The sequence below is a fragment of the Nothobranchius furzeri genome, chromosome 13 (genome assembly GCF_043380555.1).
Source record: "Nothobranchius furzeri strain GRZ-AD chromosome 13, NfurGRZ-RIMD1, whole genome shotgun sequence".
Taxonomy (NCBI): domain Eukaryota; kingdom Metazoa; phylum Chordata; class Actinopteri; order Cyprinodontiformes; family Nothobranchiidae; genus Nothobranchius; species Nothobranchius furzeri.
In genome coordinates, this window is record NC_091753.1 from 54,824,272 (window position 1) to 54,841,061 (window position 16,790).

Sequence of the window (16,790 nt, forward strand, 5' to 3'; positions counted from 1 at the left end):
GTGTGATAGTTTTCACATATTAAAGTTTGCAGTAATTAAAATGTAGTTTTGAATTTTTTTCATGTCCATAAATAATACTTATAAGTAATAAAAATAGAATAGAATAGAATAGAATAGAATAGAATAGAATAGAATAGAATAGAAAATCTCATTATTGTCCTACAGTGAAAACTTTGGTGTCACAGCAGCAATCACATTCATGACAGGAACAAAGAAGAATAAGGAATTAAAAAGGCTGTACATTGAATGAAAAAACATGTATTTTCATCAATGCTTAAAAATATGAAATTTATTTTAAATCAAAATACATGTAAAGGAACTAAATATCGTAAACTATAATAATAACCTTGTATTAAATTGATTGATCTGTATAAACATTAGCTGATTTAGTCCTAAGGCGCTCTTCACGTACGTTTTGTAATATTTTGTCTCATAACTCACCATTATATTTCTTTCTGGAAACAATTCTCCTTAATGTCCTCTCCTTACATATATATATATATATATATATATATATATATATATATATATATATATATATATATATATATATATATATATATATATATATATATGTATATATATATATATATATATATAATTTAAGGCAATTACTGTAAAATGCAACTTTAGATGAACTGTAGTTCACTTTGGATTTACATCTCATTTGTGTCAAGATATGATCAAATTATGAGAAGTTTGTTTAGCATCTCAAATGTCAAAAAGAACCCTATTTCCCAGAATGCAACTGTCACGTTGCGGAAGTGGGGCTTTGTTGCTCGGAGACGGTTTTCCGCGCTGCCCCGCCGCTCCTGTGTGTAGTAGTTTTGTGTGTGTAGCCCTATTTAACGGATTGTTTCGCTACAAGAGGTTGATAAAAATGTCCGTGGACCATTCTTACTATGCTTTGGACAGAGCGTGTGTCACCATTTGTTGTTAATGAGGGATGAAGAGCAGGAAACAGAAGTCTGTCAGAGCGGGAAGCAGCAAAAGAAACGGTTAGTTTAGCTAGTTGCTAATGTTGTGGTAAGTAGCTATCAGCTGTCAGACATGCCAGCCTCTTATGCTAGCTTAGTTTCATAGAAAGTAAACATGTATTTCCCCCTCTGCTGACGTTTTTCAGCAGTTATTAGCTGTACAAACAACTTTTATTAACTATTTTAACTTTAAATTGGAACAAATTGCACAGTTTGATGGATAGATGGATGTTGCAGACAGATGTAGAGTTTTAAGTTCTGTTTTACTTAAGGAAAAGTGCCTTTTTGCTTTTGCATATATAAACATGTAGCATCTGCTTTTACTGTCACTAAGATTGTTGGCAGGAGATAAGAGCCTTTCTATATATATATATATATATATATATATATATATATATATATATATATATATATACATACATATATATACATATATATGTGTATGTATATATATATATGTATATATATATATATATATACATATATATATATACATACACATATATATGTATATATATGTATATATATACATATATATATATATGTATATATATATACATATATATGTATATATATATATATATACATATATATATATATATATATATATATATATATATATATATATATATATATATACATATATGTATATATAAAACTGGATGCCTTTATTTTTAAATGACTATTTATTATTGTTTGCCAGTACACGGGCAGGTTATTACTAGGGTGCAGTGTAATTATTATTTGCTGTTACTCTGTGCACTGATGTGACCATACCTGTAGAATAAAGTTATATGTGTTGTTTGTCACTTAGCTGCATTTCATCTTCAAAATATTCACATCTCTAATATTTTTTATGTGTCAAGCCCACACATCATAATAAAGAATTGCTTTCACACAAACAGAATAAACAAAATCCCAAAATAAGCTGCAAGAAATACACTTAACTCTTCGTTTCTATTTCATATGTACATTTAATACTAGTATTATCTTCACTTGTCCATTGTGTGTATACTTTATGTAATTCAGATTTAATATTTTAGTTCCCAGTGATGTATCCCCCTCTACCAGCCTCCCTCCTCTTGTTGAGGGCCAGCCGAGATGCTTCCTGCGAGTGACAGTAAGTCGTGTGTCATGGACGGTGCACAACCCTCCGTCTCAAACGTTCATCAGGCTGCGCTGGTGGGGAGAGTCATCCAACGGAACGCACTTCTTTCCCAGAGATGGATCGCTGCTCTCGCAGAAGAACATCAAGAGCACAGCTCGCTTCCCAATCCGCTGTGGCCTAAAGCAGTTCACCTCGTATCTAACAGGTAACACAAAGCTGTAGATACGTTTATTGGGTTTAGTCTCCTTTCATTAATCAATGCCTGTTGCTTTTCTCCTAACAGATATGGGTTCTTTGGTGCTGGACGTTTTGACAAAACCAGATCATTTACCAATTGCTCGGGCTGAAGTCGCTGGTATTTCCCATCTAACTCAGTCTCAACCAATCAGCGGGTTTTACACTTTAGTTTCACCAACTTCTGAAAAGCTGGGAGAGGTTCAAGTGAGTGGAAACTCAGATGTAGCCCTCCATAATTTGTGTTTAGAGGCTTAATGGAAACATTTATTTAGCAACCAGGGTTTGAAATGAAAACTTGGCTTTCTGGTTAAACCCGTTAGTTTTCTGAGGCCATCCACATCTAAACTTTTTAGGTTTCCCTGAACTTGGAGCCTCTGACAGAAGCTTATGACAGCAGCAGCTCCTGCCCCCCCACAGACATCGGCACTGATGGGACAAGAGTCACCACGCTGACTGTGCCCTCGCACCACAGACCCTCCTCAGCAGGAAGTGGGAAAGAATCAGCCGGGAGCGGCGGTGGAAACACACTGAGGTTTGGACACGATGACGTCCGCAGCCACGTTCAGCCGTTCATCACTGAGTCTGTTTGATTTTCTTTAATGCTTTTAGAGGCAAAGATCACCTGCACTTTCAAAATGGTCTAAAAGACAAAGAAGAGATGCTGGAGACTCGCATTCCTGCATCAAGTAAATCTCACAGCACTCAAAGTGCTGATAACCCCTCAGCTGAAGCTTCTTCTAACAGACCACCAGCTAACGACATCATCTCAGGTCAGTCGCTGCTTCAGAACAACATGAATTACCCATGAAGGCTTTAGTTTCGACTTTCACTAAATAAACAGAATCATCTTTTTTTATTTCAGTTGTTTTGGAGCGTGGAAACAAGCTTAGAAATGCGATGATTGAATCCTCTTTGAAATGTGAAAAGAACTTTGCTCCACCGGTAAAAGAAACGCCGCTACCTCTTCTGAAGCACAACATCAAACTACATGACAAGTCAGTAGTAGTAGTTCATTTTTAAAAACAACAACAAATCAGGTGTTTTATGTCTCTAAACAAGGGCTCCAGGTTAAACAACTTAAATCCCATCTTTTTGCCTGCAGTTCCTTCCGCTCTTCATCAGGAATGTTCCTTCATGCAGATTCAGCTCCGCAGCACATTCGTGATGCCGCGTTGGCCGCAGACACGTACTGTCCTGCTGACATGGACAGGAGAGCTGTGGAACTGCTCTTTGGCAGGTACGCTTGTCTGTGTTTGCATCACGTGTTAGTGAGAAGAGATCAATAAAAACAAATGTTTGATCATTTTTTTCCAGCTCGTTCACGTCTTCACTTCCTCTCTGGGACGGACAAGTCTCTCCTACTGAATCTCTCTCTGGTCATAACAGTGTGTGTGGAGACAGCGAGCCGAATGACCCGCTGTACGATCAGAGCTTACTGGAAAACCTGTTCTACAAAACTCCTGTAAGAAGATTCATGAATGTTTTTGGGTTCTTCGTCCTGCACAGAGTAAGAGGAGCTTGTTTTGACCCAAGGCTGCGCGGTGGCGCAGTGGTTAGAGCTGTTGCCTTGCAGCGAGATGGTCCTAGGTTCGCTTCCCGGCCTGGGATGTTTCTGCATGGACAGGGTATCTGTGGGTCCTTAAAAAGTCTTAAATTAGCTTTTCCAAATTTAAGGCCTTGAAAATCCTTAAAAATGACAAATAATCCTTAAACACAGTTTCCAAAGGTCGTAAATTACCAAAGACCCAATAAACAAGATTCTTTTATTTCTATAAAATTTTCGTGAATTTCGAGTGTTCAGCATTTTTTGTGTATGATGGTTGGCGTAAGCGGAACCGTACACATTCAGCTGGTTGTGAAAGGGGGCTATTTTTAGATGAGCACATTAGCTGGTTAATCTAGTTGGAGCTTGCGCCATGGGGAAGTGCAAGTTTAATGGTAACTGGATGGCTAATCCCATGTTTGTGACGTGGTTAGCACCGGTTCCAGGCAATAGCTGGAAATTAAAGCTTAAATTTAATTTTAAAAAAATTGCTTAAATTTGGTTAAAGTAGCCTTAAAAAAGGTCTTAAAAAGTCTTAAATTTGGCTCCCTTAAACCTGCAGATACCCTGATGGAGTTTGCGTGTTTTCCCTGTGCATGCGTGGGTTCTCTCCGGGTACTCCGGCTTCCTCCCACAGTCCAAAAACATGACTGTTAGGTTGATTGGTCTGTCTAAATTGTCCTTAGGGTGTGTGTGTGTGTGTGTGTGTGTGTGTGTGTGTGTGTGTTGCCCTGTGATGGACTGGCTCTCTGTCCAGGGTGTACCCCACCTGATTGCCCGTTGACCGCTGGAGATAGGCACCAGCCTCCCCCCCCACCCCCGCGACCCTACGTGGACAAAGCGGGTTCAGACAATGGATGGATGGATGTTTTGACCCATAGCTAAGGTCAAAACAAGCTCCTCTTATTCTGTGTATGACGAGCCGCAACAAAATGAATTCTGATGGGAAACACAGAATGAACGTAGCGAAGATGTTCAAAGAAAAAGATTCATTTATATTTTCATCATCCTACAGTTTTTGCAGAAGATTTATTAAAATAACGTGTTTCAGAATTTAGATTCTAAAGCAGATAAAGATGAGGTGGAGGGTAGAGGAACAACGTCCTCCCGGACAAACCAGACACGGTCTGGACCGAGAATCAGTCAGAGGTAAGAAACAATTCGTTTAGATGCAGGTGTGTGTGTGTGTGTGTGTGTGTGTGTGTGTGATTGGGTGGTTTGAGTCTCACTTTGCTTCCTTCAGTCCAACATCAGCTCGTCTTCAGCCTGCAGAGTGCAGCGATCCTCCTCTCAGTGCAGAGCGTCTCTCTCTGCTGAGTGTAATTCGATTTGTGAGAGTGACCATCGACTCCCTAGCTTTACCTGCAGGCAGCTCAGACCCCACGCCCAGGAACTCCTCTAAAGGAAAGCCCCCTCGTCCATTACCCAGCAGGAAGTGGTAAAAACTTAAATTCCTGTTACTTTTACTGAAACGGTTTTCATTAGTAATAAGTGACCAAGATGGCTTTTATGTCTCTGCTAGTACTTATTTTGTTGAGTACGCGCTACCATCAGCTTCTGGTCGGTTTGGTCCCAGTAAAGCTGGAGATGTGGAGGTGACCAGGGTGGTTTCCAGTAAAGTCACTGGTGGAGGTAAAAATATATATTTTTTCTAATTTAAAGGGGCATTATGGAAGTTTGACAGCCAAAACATGTATAGAAATAATAAATGTCTTCTTCATACATTCTCCTGCAATGCCCTGGTCCTGTAGAATGAGCCCTGGCATTTTTACTGTGATTGCCTGTTTTTCTGTAAAATCACAGAAAAAGAGAGACGCTCGGGTCGAGCAGGCTGCTTCATGCGCGTTCACGCTCAGGCATCGCCCGTAGCATTTACTATCCGTAGCTTTAGCAGCAGAGAGAGAGGCAGTGCCACTTTGCCGCTGTTCCTAACGCCTAGTGACAAAGCTAGCTACATTTCTGAGGACCCTTAGCTACTTTCTGTAGAACTTTCTTCTAGATATTTCCTGCTAATTAGCAACAAAATAGCCATTTTCGCTCTGAACCGTTCTTTGAACGTTGTTTCAGCTGTCATCAAGGATATAAATGTTACAGATACAAAAGATGTCACTGGTGCTTTAGCTCACTTATTAAGACGTCGGACTCTCGTGCAGAAGATCCGGGGTTTGATTCTGGGTGTGAACGTAGTTTATTTAGAGTTTATGTTTTACATTAATGGTATATTTTTTTACAGTAAGATGCCCAGACTCGCCGAACGGCATTGAATTCACAGATAAAAAAGATGTGGGTTCAACTTTCATTTTGGAACAATTTTTCAAGCAAGGGAAGGGAATGATCTGAGCATGCAGTAGGGGTTGCATGACTTAATTTTTTTTAAAGTCGACAGTCAAGTAATGAAAATCGAGTCGACTTCGACTAGTCGTTGATGACGTCATACACCTGAAGCCGCGCAGGGGGGTCGGTAGGTTCGCTGGAGTTTTTGACAATTAAAATTGCGCCCACATTTTCAAAGTTAAACACATTTCTTTTAACAACGGTAGATTCTGCTTCAGCCCTCTCCCCCCTCCCCCTGCGCAGCGGCCGCAAACTCACTGATGCGCCTGCAGCCTCTCGGAGTTCCTGCTGCTCTAAACATTAAAATAATTATTTCATTTTCTGTTCCTCACTTCTGATTACCTTCAGTGGTGTCTGTTTGTTGCAACCAGCAGGTACAAAAACTAACTTGTTTTTATTTGACTATTTTTCTGTCCTGCCTGTTTATTATCTTCCTGCATCTCCTCTCAATCCTAAAGAAAAACTGCTACCTGGGTTCATATATATTCACCTCATGAGTTACCTTTGAACTGCAGTTCTAAAAGATCTACCGACCGCAAAAACAGCGGAGTGCGAGCTGCTCGCCGGCCGCAGTGCGTCACCGGTGGACAAAACAGATGATGCACCCCCTCCACAGCAGCGGGGCGCATCAGGCAAAAATAAAAGACAGAAAACATAAAAGGAAATGAGCCGACATGAACGATTGCATTACATTTATTTTTGAGTGGTGACACCTGATTTGATAATGTTACTGTGGTCGTGCTCAGGACGCAATGTCTGGAGCGCATCAACAATCAGAGCTTTGCAAGCTGGTTAAGGTTAGGATGGGGGTGAGGAGAAGGTTAAATTGCAAGAGGGAAAAGGTCACAATTTGGTTAAATGTCCGTTTTACGGCGGGTGTCAGATACTGACGCTCTGGCACAGCGCGTTGCCTCCGCCTCGATCCAGACGTGCAGGGGCTCGTCACCTGCTGTCTTTTCCGAGGACTGCATCTTGTCATTATCACGTGACAGCGACTAGTCGATGACGTGCATAAAAAGTCACTACAGAGCAGTGAAGTCGACTAGTCGACTAGTTCATACAACCCCTAGCATGCAGGAGGACTGACCCATCATAAACCTTTGTCGGCTGTGCTGAAGAGAAAGGTACAGAACCAAATTGTTTAATTAATTAGCTGCGTGTTCTTCTGTCCTCTGTCCTCCAGGCTACACACACACACACACACAAGGGACTGTCTCAGCTGTTGTTTTCATTAAGGAGTGTGCACGTACAGCATGCGTGCCTCGTGCACGATCCTACTATTGAAGCTGCCGTTACGCTTTTGGCCTGAGGAGGCAATCGCGAGCATAAAAATTCAAAACTCCGTAAAGTCCCTTTAAGTAACTGTTTGTGTTTGTGAGTGAAAACCGCTCCTCTCTGACTTTAGTGGTGAAGTTCCACCAGCTGTCTGTGCTCCCCGTCCACTTCAGCGCCGCTGCCGTCAGACGGTGGTGGGAAAGCCACCTGACTTTTAGGATTTACTCACGGAAAAGTGACCAGAAGAAGGTAAGTAGCTGCTGAGGAACCACCGGTGATTTTCCTAAACAGGAGAGGGTGAATGGGATGGTTTGAAATGATAATTCTTGCGTCAGATGTAGTTTTGATGACCTGGTGACTTATTCATTTGCAGCCTGTTGCCGTGGGTGAGGCGGTTTTCCCTCTGTGTCGTCTGCTGCAGAGCGAGGAGCTCTGCCAGTCTGTTGACCTGCCGGTGCAGAGCGTGGCGGGGATCGGTGGAGCACAGGAGGTCGGACCTCTCAAGGTGCTTAATTGGTTTTATTTTACCCTCAGAGTAAAGATTTTACACAACTGAAGTGAACATCGCGTTCTTCATTTAAATGTTTTTGCAGGTTTTCATGGAACTGGGAACAAACAGCAAACGTTCATCTCCTGTAAAAAATAAAAAGCTGACTTGGAGAAACGCACCTTCAGAAGTTTGTCCCAGTCCAGAGGGAGGGTCTGTCGATGTCAGCGGGGAGGCGTCGCTGTCGTATGCTCCAGGGACCTCCAGACCAAACGTTAGGACTTCTCAGAAGCCGTCTGACGAAGCCACGTCTCAAAGTGGAACCAGGTCATCAGAGTGGTTTGAAGAGGACCCCGAAGTCCTGCTGCACACTTTGCTGATGGTTCCAGATGGGAAGAACTTCAGTCGTGGGCCACCGGCTCCAAATGTCTACCTGAACGTGAAGCAGTTTTGGTGCGATGAGACGGCGAGGTCGGTTGTCAGCTGGGGTCGGACGAACCCGACCTTCAACTTTGTTCAGGTTGGTTCTGGAAATTTAGTCCAGTTGACTTTCTCAGGCCTTTTATGATAGTTAAAGGGGCATTATGTAAGTTTGACAGCCAAAACATGTATAGAAATAATAAATGTCTTCTTCATACATTCTCCTGCAATGCCCTGGTCCTGTAGAATGAGCCCTGGCATTTTTACTGTGATTGCCTGTTTTTCTGTAAAATCACAGAAAAAGAGAGATGCTCGGGTCGAGCAGGCTGCTTCATGCGCGTTCACGCTCAGGCATCGCCCGTAGCATTTGCTATCCGTAGCTTTAGCAGCAGAGAGAGAGGCAGTGCCACTTTGTCGCTGTTCCTAACGCCTAGTGACAAAGCTAGCTACATTTCTGAGGACCCTTAGCTACTTTCTGTAGAACTTTCTTCTAGATATTTCCTGCAAATTAGCAACAAAATAGCCATTTTCGCTCCGAACCGTTCTTTGAACGTTGTTTCAGCTGTCATCAAGGATATAAATGTTACAGATACAAAGGACATCACTGGCACTTTAGCTCACTTATTAAGACGTCAGACTCTCGTGCAGAAGACCTGGGTTTGATTCTGGGTGTGAACATAGTTTATTTAGAGTTTCTTTTTTACATTAATGGTATATTTTTTTACAGTAAGATGCCCAAATTTTTATTTGAGACTCGCCGAACGGCGTTGAATTCACAGATAAAAAAGATCTGGGTTCAACTTTCATTTTGGAACAATTTTTCAAGCAAGGGAAGGGAATGATCTGAGCATGCAGGAGGACTGACCCATCATAAACCTTTGTCGGCTGTGCTGAAGAGAAAGGTACAGAACCAAATTATTTAATTAATTAGCTGCGCGTTCTCCTGTCCTCTGTCCTCCGGGCCACACACACACACACACACACACACACACACAGCTGACGGTCTCAGCTGTTATTTTTGTTAAGGAGTGTGCACGTACAGCATGCGCGCCTCGTGCACGAGCCTACTATTAAAGCTGCCGTTATGCTTTTGGCCTGAGGGGGCAATCGCGAGCATAAAAATTCAAAACTCCGTAAAGTCCCTTTAAAGTTATTTAGGACTACGTGGATCTAATTCTCCTGCATTCTGGCAGAAACTATATTTATTTATTTAGATTGAGCTTAATCTCTTCTGTGTTCAGGTACAAATTCTGCTCTTTTTTGTGTTTCAGGTGACGCCGGTGGGCTTAACAACAAAACTTTTGGAGCGAATGAAAAATAATGTGATGGTGATTGAAGTGTGGCAGAGAATGGGTCAGCCCGGGCAGGACGGGCTCTTTGGCCTGGTTAAACTACCTCTACACCAGTTCTTCATGTCATTCAGGTAAAGCACATCTCAACTGGGATCGCATGGAAGAAACTTTATGTTCGGTAGGGGGCGCTGTTCCACATTTATCCCACAGAAACGGAGCAAACTTGCTAGCTGTGACTGGATTTGTGTCTTTTGCCTGCAGGGACCCGAAGATCACGCAGCTCCTCCTGCAGGCTCACTACCCCGTTTTAGGGGTAGACGGCTACGTTCCCGTCATCGACGTCTTCTCCGGGAGCTGTAGAGGAAACCTCAGGGTCGTTCTGGCGATGGGTCGATCAGAGCAGATCGTTGCCCTTCAGCGCGCCCGGGATGAAGAGTTCGACTCTTCCCCTCATTTAGTGAGACCAGTTCACATGCTGGACCAGCAGTCACACTCCCAGCCAAAGGTCCGCATGATGCCTGCACAGCTACAGTATAAAAGCTCCGAGCCTCACCTTCCTCTCATATTTCGTTAAGGAAAAAAAAAACATTTTTCTGTGTTTTTGCACAAATAAAAATCAGACGTGTTTGTTCTTTCCTCCCTAAACCTGCAGGAACAATATTTTCATGCGTTTGTCTTTCAGATAAAAGCAGCACAGGTGGAAGTCATGAGAGAGCACGTGTTTGTGATAAGGGTGGAGGCGGTCAGCGGGCTGACGCCACTGCAGTCCACGGTGTGGGGGGAGGCCGACTGCTACATCCAGTACAGCTTCCCCTGTCAGGAGGCCGAAGCTTCCAACACAGACCCAAGTCTCATCGAGAGCAGTACGACCCGCTTCATCTCATAAAAACTCCCGTCTCCGTTAGCCTCTAACCTCGTTTTGATGAGCAGGCGTGAACCTGAAGCCGTTCCGGACCACCACCACGCTCTGCGTCCCCGACCCGGTGTTTGGTCACACGGAGACTCATGTCCTTCTGGCTCCTGAAGGAGTTCCTGTCCAGAAGCTGCTGCTCCGCTCTTTGTCCAGTCGGGGTCTGAAGAGCGGAGGAGGTGTCCAGTTCGAAGTCTGGTGCAGGTTTGTGGCTATAACCAAGTAAAAGTCATACTTTCTATTAAAAAATATATAATTTCTGATGAAAAAATGCTTATTAGCTGTTGAAGTTTGACCTTCTGGGACACGTTTCTATTGAACTCCAGACGTTTTTGTTTAGTGGCCTAATTAAATGATTTTATATGCAGATATTATTATCCAAATGTCAGAGATCAGCTGGTGGCCCGAGGATTACTGCCTCTGTCTAAGCTGTGTGCCATGGCCACCGTGCAGAGATCCCATCATCCCAACGAGGCTCAGATCTTCTCACTGCCCCTGATTCCCAGAACTGAAGGTCCCACTGGGTTCCAGCCGCAGCCTTCAGGTACACGTAAAAGCCCTGGATGAGACTCAAACCGCGTATCTGAGTGTTCTGACCGATCGTTTTTGTTTTTCAGGCTTGCTGAACGTGCGCGTTCAGTACAAGCACAGACCCGTGAGACGAGAAGGAGAGGCTGGTAGGCCAGCCGCTTCTCGCGTTGTCACGCTCGTCATTCAGGTTCACCGAGCAGCTGGTCTGAAGACAGCAGCGAGGTGCGCCATTAAACTGATCCCTGAACAGATTTATGCTGAAATGACACAAAAAGATGGATGGGTTTACTTTTTGTATCTAGCTCCCTGAGATACTTCCCTTTAGCGTTCCTCTTCTTTAGCAGCTGCGAGGTGGTGCATAAGTGTGGGTTAGGGTTGTTTGTCCCTTTGATGGACGGGACACTTGTCCAGAATGTCCCCCGCCTCTCTCCCGATTACTTCTGGAGCTCCCGGAGACACATCTGAGTAATAAGTGGTTCAGATGATGCGCACGTTTCCTTTGCTGTTGTTGTTTTACCGTCCGTTGGTCTGCTCACAAACCTCCATCCTTTGTTTCTCGTGCTTTTTTCAGGGTGATTTCAGAGCAAGACGAGAAGTTTATCTCCTTTGTAAATGAAGGAGTGAATCCTTTTGTCACCGTTCAGCTCTCCTTCCTGCCTGAGAGCGAGAGGAGGTGCACCCGATCTGCAGCCAGGACCTTCTGCCCTGAGTTTGAGCACTGCGTGGAGCTGTCCTGTGACCTGCTGCTTCACACGAGCAGCGGAGAAAGCTGCAGCCTGGCTGAGCAGCTGGAGCGGGCCTCCGCTGTCTTCACCGTCTGGAACAGAGACGTTCTCAAAGGTTCTGCTTACATCAGTTATAATGTTGATGCTTTATGGTGCTCTCTGTAACATTAGTCTGGTTTTTTGTGTGTCAGTGAGTCTTTCACAGCCTGAAGAGGTGATGCTGGGCCGAGTGAAAGTCCCGCTGGTTGATCTCCTCCATAAAAGAACAGGTTTGCTGCTCCAGACGTTAACAAACAACATCTAAACTAATAAAACTGACGCCGTGTTTGATTTTTTCGGTTACATTTTCAGGTATTTCCGGCTGGTTTGGCTTATATTTGTCTCGGGAGCATCAGCGGGTCTTAGTTGGGGGTCTGGAGATCTCCATCAGCTTTGCCCACCACTCAGACAGCGAACGAGTCCTTAAAGCCGCTCAGGTTCTAGGATGGGACGCGTCTCACGAGAACGATGCGAGACAGCGGGATGATGAACGCTGGGAGGAGAGTCTGAGGAAACTCCCTCTGACTTTTTCGATGCCTAAAGTTTGGCTGCCCGTCCACTGGCTGCTTCAGCCCGGCTTCAGCGAGCTCCAGCGCTCCACCTACTGCTACTTCAGATACAAGTTCTTCGACCAGGAGGCTTTCTGCTCCGGCCTGAATCACCCCCGCGCTGAGGGGGACAGGGCCACAGTCACTTTTGAAGGAAGTAGAACCGTGGAGCTGAGCCCCAGTCAGCCGTTGATGTGGTACCTGCGGGAGGAGAAGCTGGAGGTGCAGGTGTGGGTCACCTTTACCAAGAACAGAACCGTGAGGCCCAGCGATGCAGACCGGCTTTTGGGCTCAGCGTTTGTCGACCTCTCCCCTCTGGCAAAAACACCCGAGCAGAAGTGCTCCGTCAGCGGTACGAAACCGTGTTTATTGTCTCTTTTTTAGGTTTAGAGGAGGATTCGTAACGAGTTTTATGGTTTTTCAGGAGTTTATCCGCTCTTCATGCGCTCTGCGGCGGACCTACAAGGTGCAGCAGTCAGGGTCCGCGTCGCCCTGTCAGCTGACGACGGCGCCCGTGTGAACTCGGACAGTCAGGAGGAGGTGATACTAGAGGAGGTGGAAGCAGCAGATTGCACCCCCTCCCCCGTTACACCCAGAAAAGCACACACACGCAGCAGCCAGACGAGTAAATCCTCCAGATTAACTCCAGACATCACATCCGAGCAGCACGCGGAGCTGGGCGTGGACGACTCGTTTCCTGTGACTGTGGCCGTGGAGCGGGCCATGCATCTGAATCTGAAGGGTGAGGATGGAACCAGCTTTTGTTTTAATAAACAAAAGCCCGTAAATAATGTTTTTTTCTGGCAGGCTGTCCTCTAGCAGAGCTCAGCGAGGGGACGCCCTGCTGCTGTGTGTCCTACATCTCCGCTGATTCTGCTGATCCCGTCTCCACGGCCGTGGTTGCCAACAGCGACTGTCCCGTTTGGGACCACCAACACGAGTGCAGGTCCGCTTGCATCACGCGCTTCGCTCCGAGTTTCTGTTACTCCTCCGATGCAACGCTGATGCACTCTGGGCGTTTTGTTCCAGGCTTTCTAAGGACCTGCTGGTTGATCCACAACAGTCTCTCGTGTTCAAGGTTTGGCACAAAGGAGGTAAGATGAGAATCGGTTGTTTTGATTTTTATTTCTGCTGCTTGTTCTTATCGGGAATTGACTCCTTGGGTGTTTTGCTTCCTCAGGAACGGAGCGGGTGATTGGATTTGCCTCCGTAGACCTCTCTCCCCTGCTCTGTGGCTTCTTGTCTGTGTGTGGTTGGTACAACATCACAGACTTCAGCGGTCAGTGCCGCGGTCAGATCAAAGTGTCCGTAACTCCTCTGAGGGGCGTCCAAGACCTGCGAGGGCAGAGAAGATCGGCGACGGAAGAATCTGCAAAGAACTCATCGGTGGGAAAGTTGCTTCCGACACCCGATGCAGTTTTTAAATATTAAAAACAAACTAATTTAATTTGACCTCCAGCCTTTATCTCAGGGGATTCCCGTCAGCTACCAAACCTCTGGCGTCTACAGCAGTTTTCCCGCCCACATCAGCAGATTCCCAGAGCAGAAGATCTCTCCCAAACACACCGACGGGCTGTTCTCTCACAGGTTTTTACCCACCGGGTTAAAGTCACGTTTACGTCGACTCTTCCTCTGCTGACGTGATGATCATTGCAGGATCAGCGAGAGCGAGCGCCACTCTGAGCACATGGATAACGTTCGATTTTACCACCAGAGTCTGCAGGAACAAGCGACGTCTCGCTCCGGCTCGGCCAGCGACTCCGGTCCTTCCAGTTCTTTCCTGATTTCCACTCTCAGGTGTTCGTCTTTGATGTTTTCTGTCGTTACGTATAAAACTAAAGCTCACCGATGCTTTTTTTTCTCTAAGCAGAAGAAAACTGGGAGAACTGGACAACATTCAGAAATATCTCAACCGTAAGCTTTCCACTCCCACGTTCCCGTCTACTGTGGAGGAGAACGGACGCTCCCGGGACGAGGAACGGAGGAATTCTGAAACCGACACAAGTCAGCTGCTTCTCAAGTCCAACCAGTTAGTTGGAGAAGTCAGTGACATCATCAGCGGTGAGCTTCTGCTGTTTGATGTCCGGAACTACGGAAAACTTCTGAAGCTGGCTTGGATTGTTTATGTTTTGGTGTCTTTCAGGTCTGAAGAAGCATCACGTGGAAACGATTCCCTCCGACACAGACTCAGCGGTGGAGCACCACGCCCCTCAGGTTCTCGCCGAGAGCGTCCCCGGTCCTCGCAGAGACATCGAAGAGTGCCCGGACATCGTATCTCCTCTGCCGTCTCCGCCCACTGAGGTGTCGGAGGACCACACGGGCTCTGAGCCTGACGAAGACGAAGAAAACAGCGAAAATGACCCGCCAGCAGATGAACGTGAAGACGAGACGAGTTTCAGACACAAGGAAGCCGGAGAGGATGAGGATGAAGAAAAGGACGAGGATTACGAGGAGGTTGTGCTGAAGCCGAGGCCTCTAAATGAGGTGACCTCGTTAACAGACAGAACCAGTCCTTGGACCAGTGTCCTGTCAGACCCTGAACTGGTGTCCGTGGCGAGCAGTGGGACGCCAAAAGACTCAGATCTGAGTGAGGACGAAGACGATGGGACAGTTGAGAAAAGATCGTCGTTAAATCGCAGCTCTGAGAGGAAACTTGAGGAACTCGATCACAGCTCTGGTGGTTCTGATGGAGGCGCCTCAGAGAGGGAGGATGAAAGAACGCTACATGAGAACAACGGATCAGAAACCCCACAGCCGACCACCGTTACCCACAGTGCCTCAGCTTCTGAGGACGACGAGGACACTCAACCCCAAACGTATCCTTGATCTGTCGTTACTGATTAAATCTGGATGTGTTGTCTACGTCTGTTTATCTTTTTAACATCCCTCCATCCAGATCCCTCCCTTTGGAGGTCCCAAACTTCTTCCTCCCCTCCCACCAGCTGGAGGCGTCGCTGAAGGCCATTCGTTTAGCGCCAACATTTTCCAATATGGCCGACGATTCTGTGAGTGTTTACCACCAGGTCTTCAGACTCATTCCCCTCTCTTCAGTGTTCCTCTCCACCGAGTTAAAATGTGTTTAAATTCATGAAAACATTCATAATCAGCAGATAATCTAACAAGGCTTCAGTGGGATTCTTCTTATTCCTACAACCGGGGCGGGAGATTTATGAGGGATTTTCATACTAAAAGCCCTGATTTTGAAATTAGGATTTTATGTTCCTTGCTAGTTTGAAGGTGGTTTAAAAGCACATTTAAAGTTCCTGAGCTGAAATCACTCAAACATCAAACATGAACAAAATTTCCTCGGCATGCTGGGAAAACAGGTCTACTGCTACAGAACCGGTTCAAGCTGGTCTCTAATGTTGATTTTATCGTTTTTCCTGATCTGCACATTAAACACTCGCCTTTTTTCACCCTGTGACCCCTACAGGGACAGAATCCTTCAGTTCCCAGAAGCAGCACCCCCCCTCCCAAAGGTCTCCGGCGGCGTCCCGACATGTCGCCTTCATCCATGAGGAAAGAGACGGAGAGGATAGCAAAAATATTTACAGCTCATTTTAATGAGACTAGTTAGCACGGTGTCACGCCCCCAAACAATCATGTAAAATCAAAGCTTTGTATTTTTATAAATAAATACGGACATTTGTCACAACTCTGACTGAGATCTAGCTCTGTATGAGAAAATAAGTGTGTGTGTGTGTGTGTCTGTCTGTCTGTCTGGATGGACGGTTACTGTAAACGTGCTCGTCTGTCAGTCTGTGACTAATAAGGTTTACAAAAGCATGGCTGCAGGTGATCAGAGAGACTGCAGCAGCACATGGTGCAGTTTGTTCACGCTGAGCTATTTTCAATCTAATGATTATGATTGGTCCACCTGCAGACAGGTAATCACCGGCTATGATTTCCTGCTTCCTCTCTGATCACCTGTAGCAGCGTTTTCTGAGTGTGGAACAAAAGCGGGATAACCACAGCGCTAACTTTATGATGGAAACTTGACAGGATGACAAGATTTCAGATTTGAAATGATGGATTACGATTGATTGATTTATTCCTGTTGTTGACTTGATTTTTGAAAATATCAAACATGGTTGGAGGAGGAACCTCTAATCTGGAGCCGTCAGCCCTTGGTAAGGAGTTTTCAGCTGGATGCGTGGCTGATCTGGTCACATTCCCACTGGACACAGCCAAAGTCCGACTACAGGTGAGACCGAATGCACACCTGTTTGGGCGTGTTTTATAGAAAATACTGAATTTTTTTACTTTAGATCCAAGGAGAAGCTAAGATATCGGAAGGCCAGAGGATGAAATACAGAGGTGTGTTTGGCACCATCATCACCATTGTGAAGACCCTGTACATTGGG

The 16,790-nt window shown here is 45.3% G+C and overlaps 1 protein-coding gene across 3 annotated transcripts; it reads left to right on the forward strand.

Moving 5' to 3' along the window:
• Nucleotides 1–805: 805 nt before the first annotated feature.
• Nucleotides 806–16,087, forward strand: c2cd3 (C2 domain containing 3 centriole elongation regulator). Of its 3 annotated transcripts, none has more exons than XM_070543295.1 (33): nt 806–998; nt 2,021–2,290; nt 2,369–2,526; nt 2,676–2,854; nt 2,932–3,092; nt 3,185–3,317; nt 3,425–3,559; nt 3,637–3,784; nt 4,917–5,014; nt 5,109–5,303; nt 5,388–5,497; nt 7,605–7,723; nt 7,848–7,979; nt 8,068–8,481; nt 9,653–9,804; nt 9,935–10,178; nt 10,356–10,536; nt 10,604–10,787; nt 10,952–11,127; nt 11,201–11,336; nt 11,686–11,954; nt 12,031–12,108; nt 12,191–12,778; nt 12,851–13,168; nt 13,234–13,372; nt 13,456–13,520; nt 13,607–13,812; nt 13,886–14,013; nt 14,083–14,223; nt 14,294–14,487; nt 14,570–15,242; nt 15,323–15,431; nt 15,860–16,087. In XM_070543295.1, the coding sequence occupies exons 1-33, from the start codon at nt 947–949 to the stop codon at nt 16,001–16,003; spliced, it is 6,429 nt and encodes a 2,142-aa protein (XP_070399396.1). In that variant the 5' UTR covers nt 806–946; the 3' UTR covers nt 16,004–16,087. The 3 variants fall into 3 exon arrangements, with proteins under 3 accessions (XP_070399396.1, XP_070399397.1, XP_070399398.1); XM_070543296.1 differs by having other exon boundaries at nt 14,297–14,487; XM_070543297.1 differs by having other exon boundaries at nt 13,898–14,013.
• Nucleotides 16,088–16,790: the final 703 nt, after the last annotated feature.

Excerpts from the sequence above, each read along its gene's own strand:
- c2cd3 (XM_070543295.1), top strand. The coding sequence starts at position 947 with ATGAAGAGCAGGAAACAGAAGTCTGTCAGAGCGGGAAGCAGCAAAAGA. Across the intron at positions 11,128-11,200 it reads GTTCCAGCCGCAGCCTTCAG|GCTTGCTGAACGTGCGCGTT; the intron begins GTACACGTAAAA and ends TTTGTTTTTCAG. Across the intron at positions 12,779-12,850 it reads GCAGAAGTGCTCCGTCAGCG|GAGTTTATCCGCTCTTCATG; the intron begins GTACGAAACCGT and ends ATGGTTTTTCAG.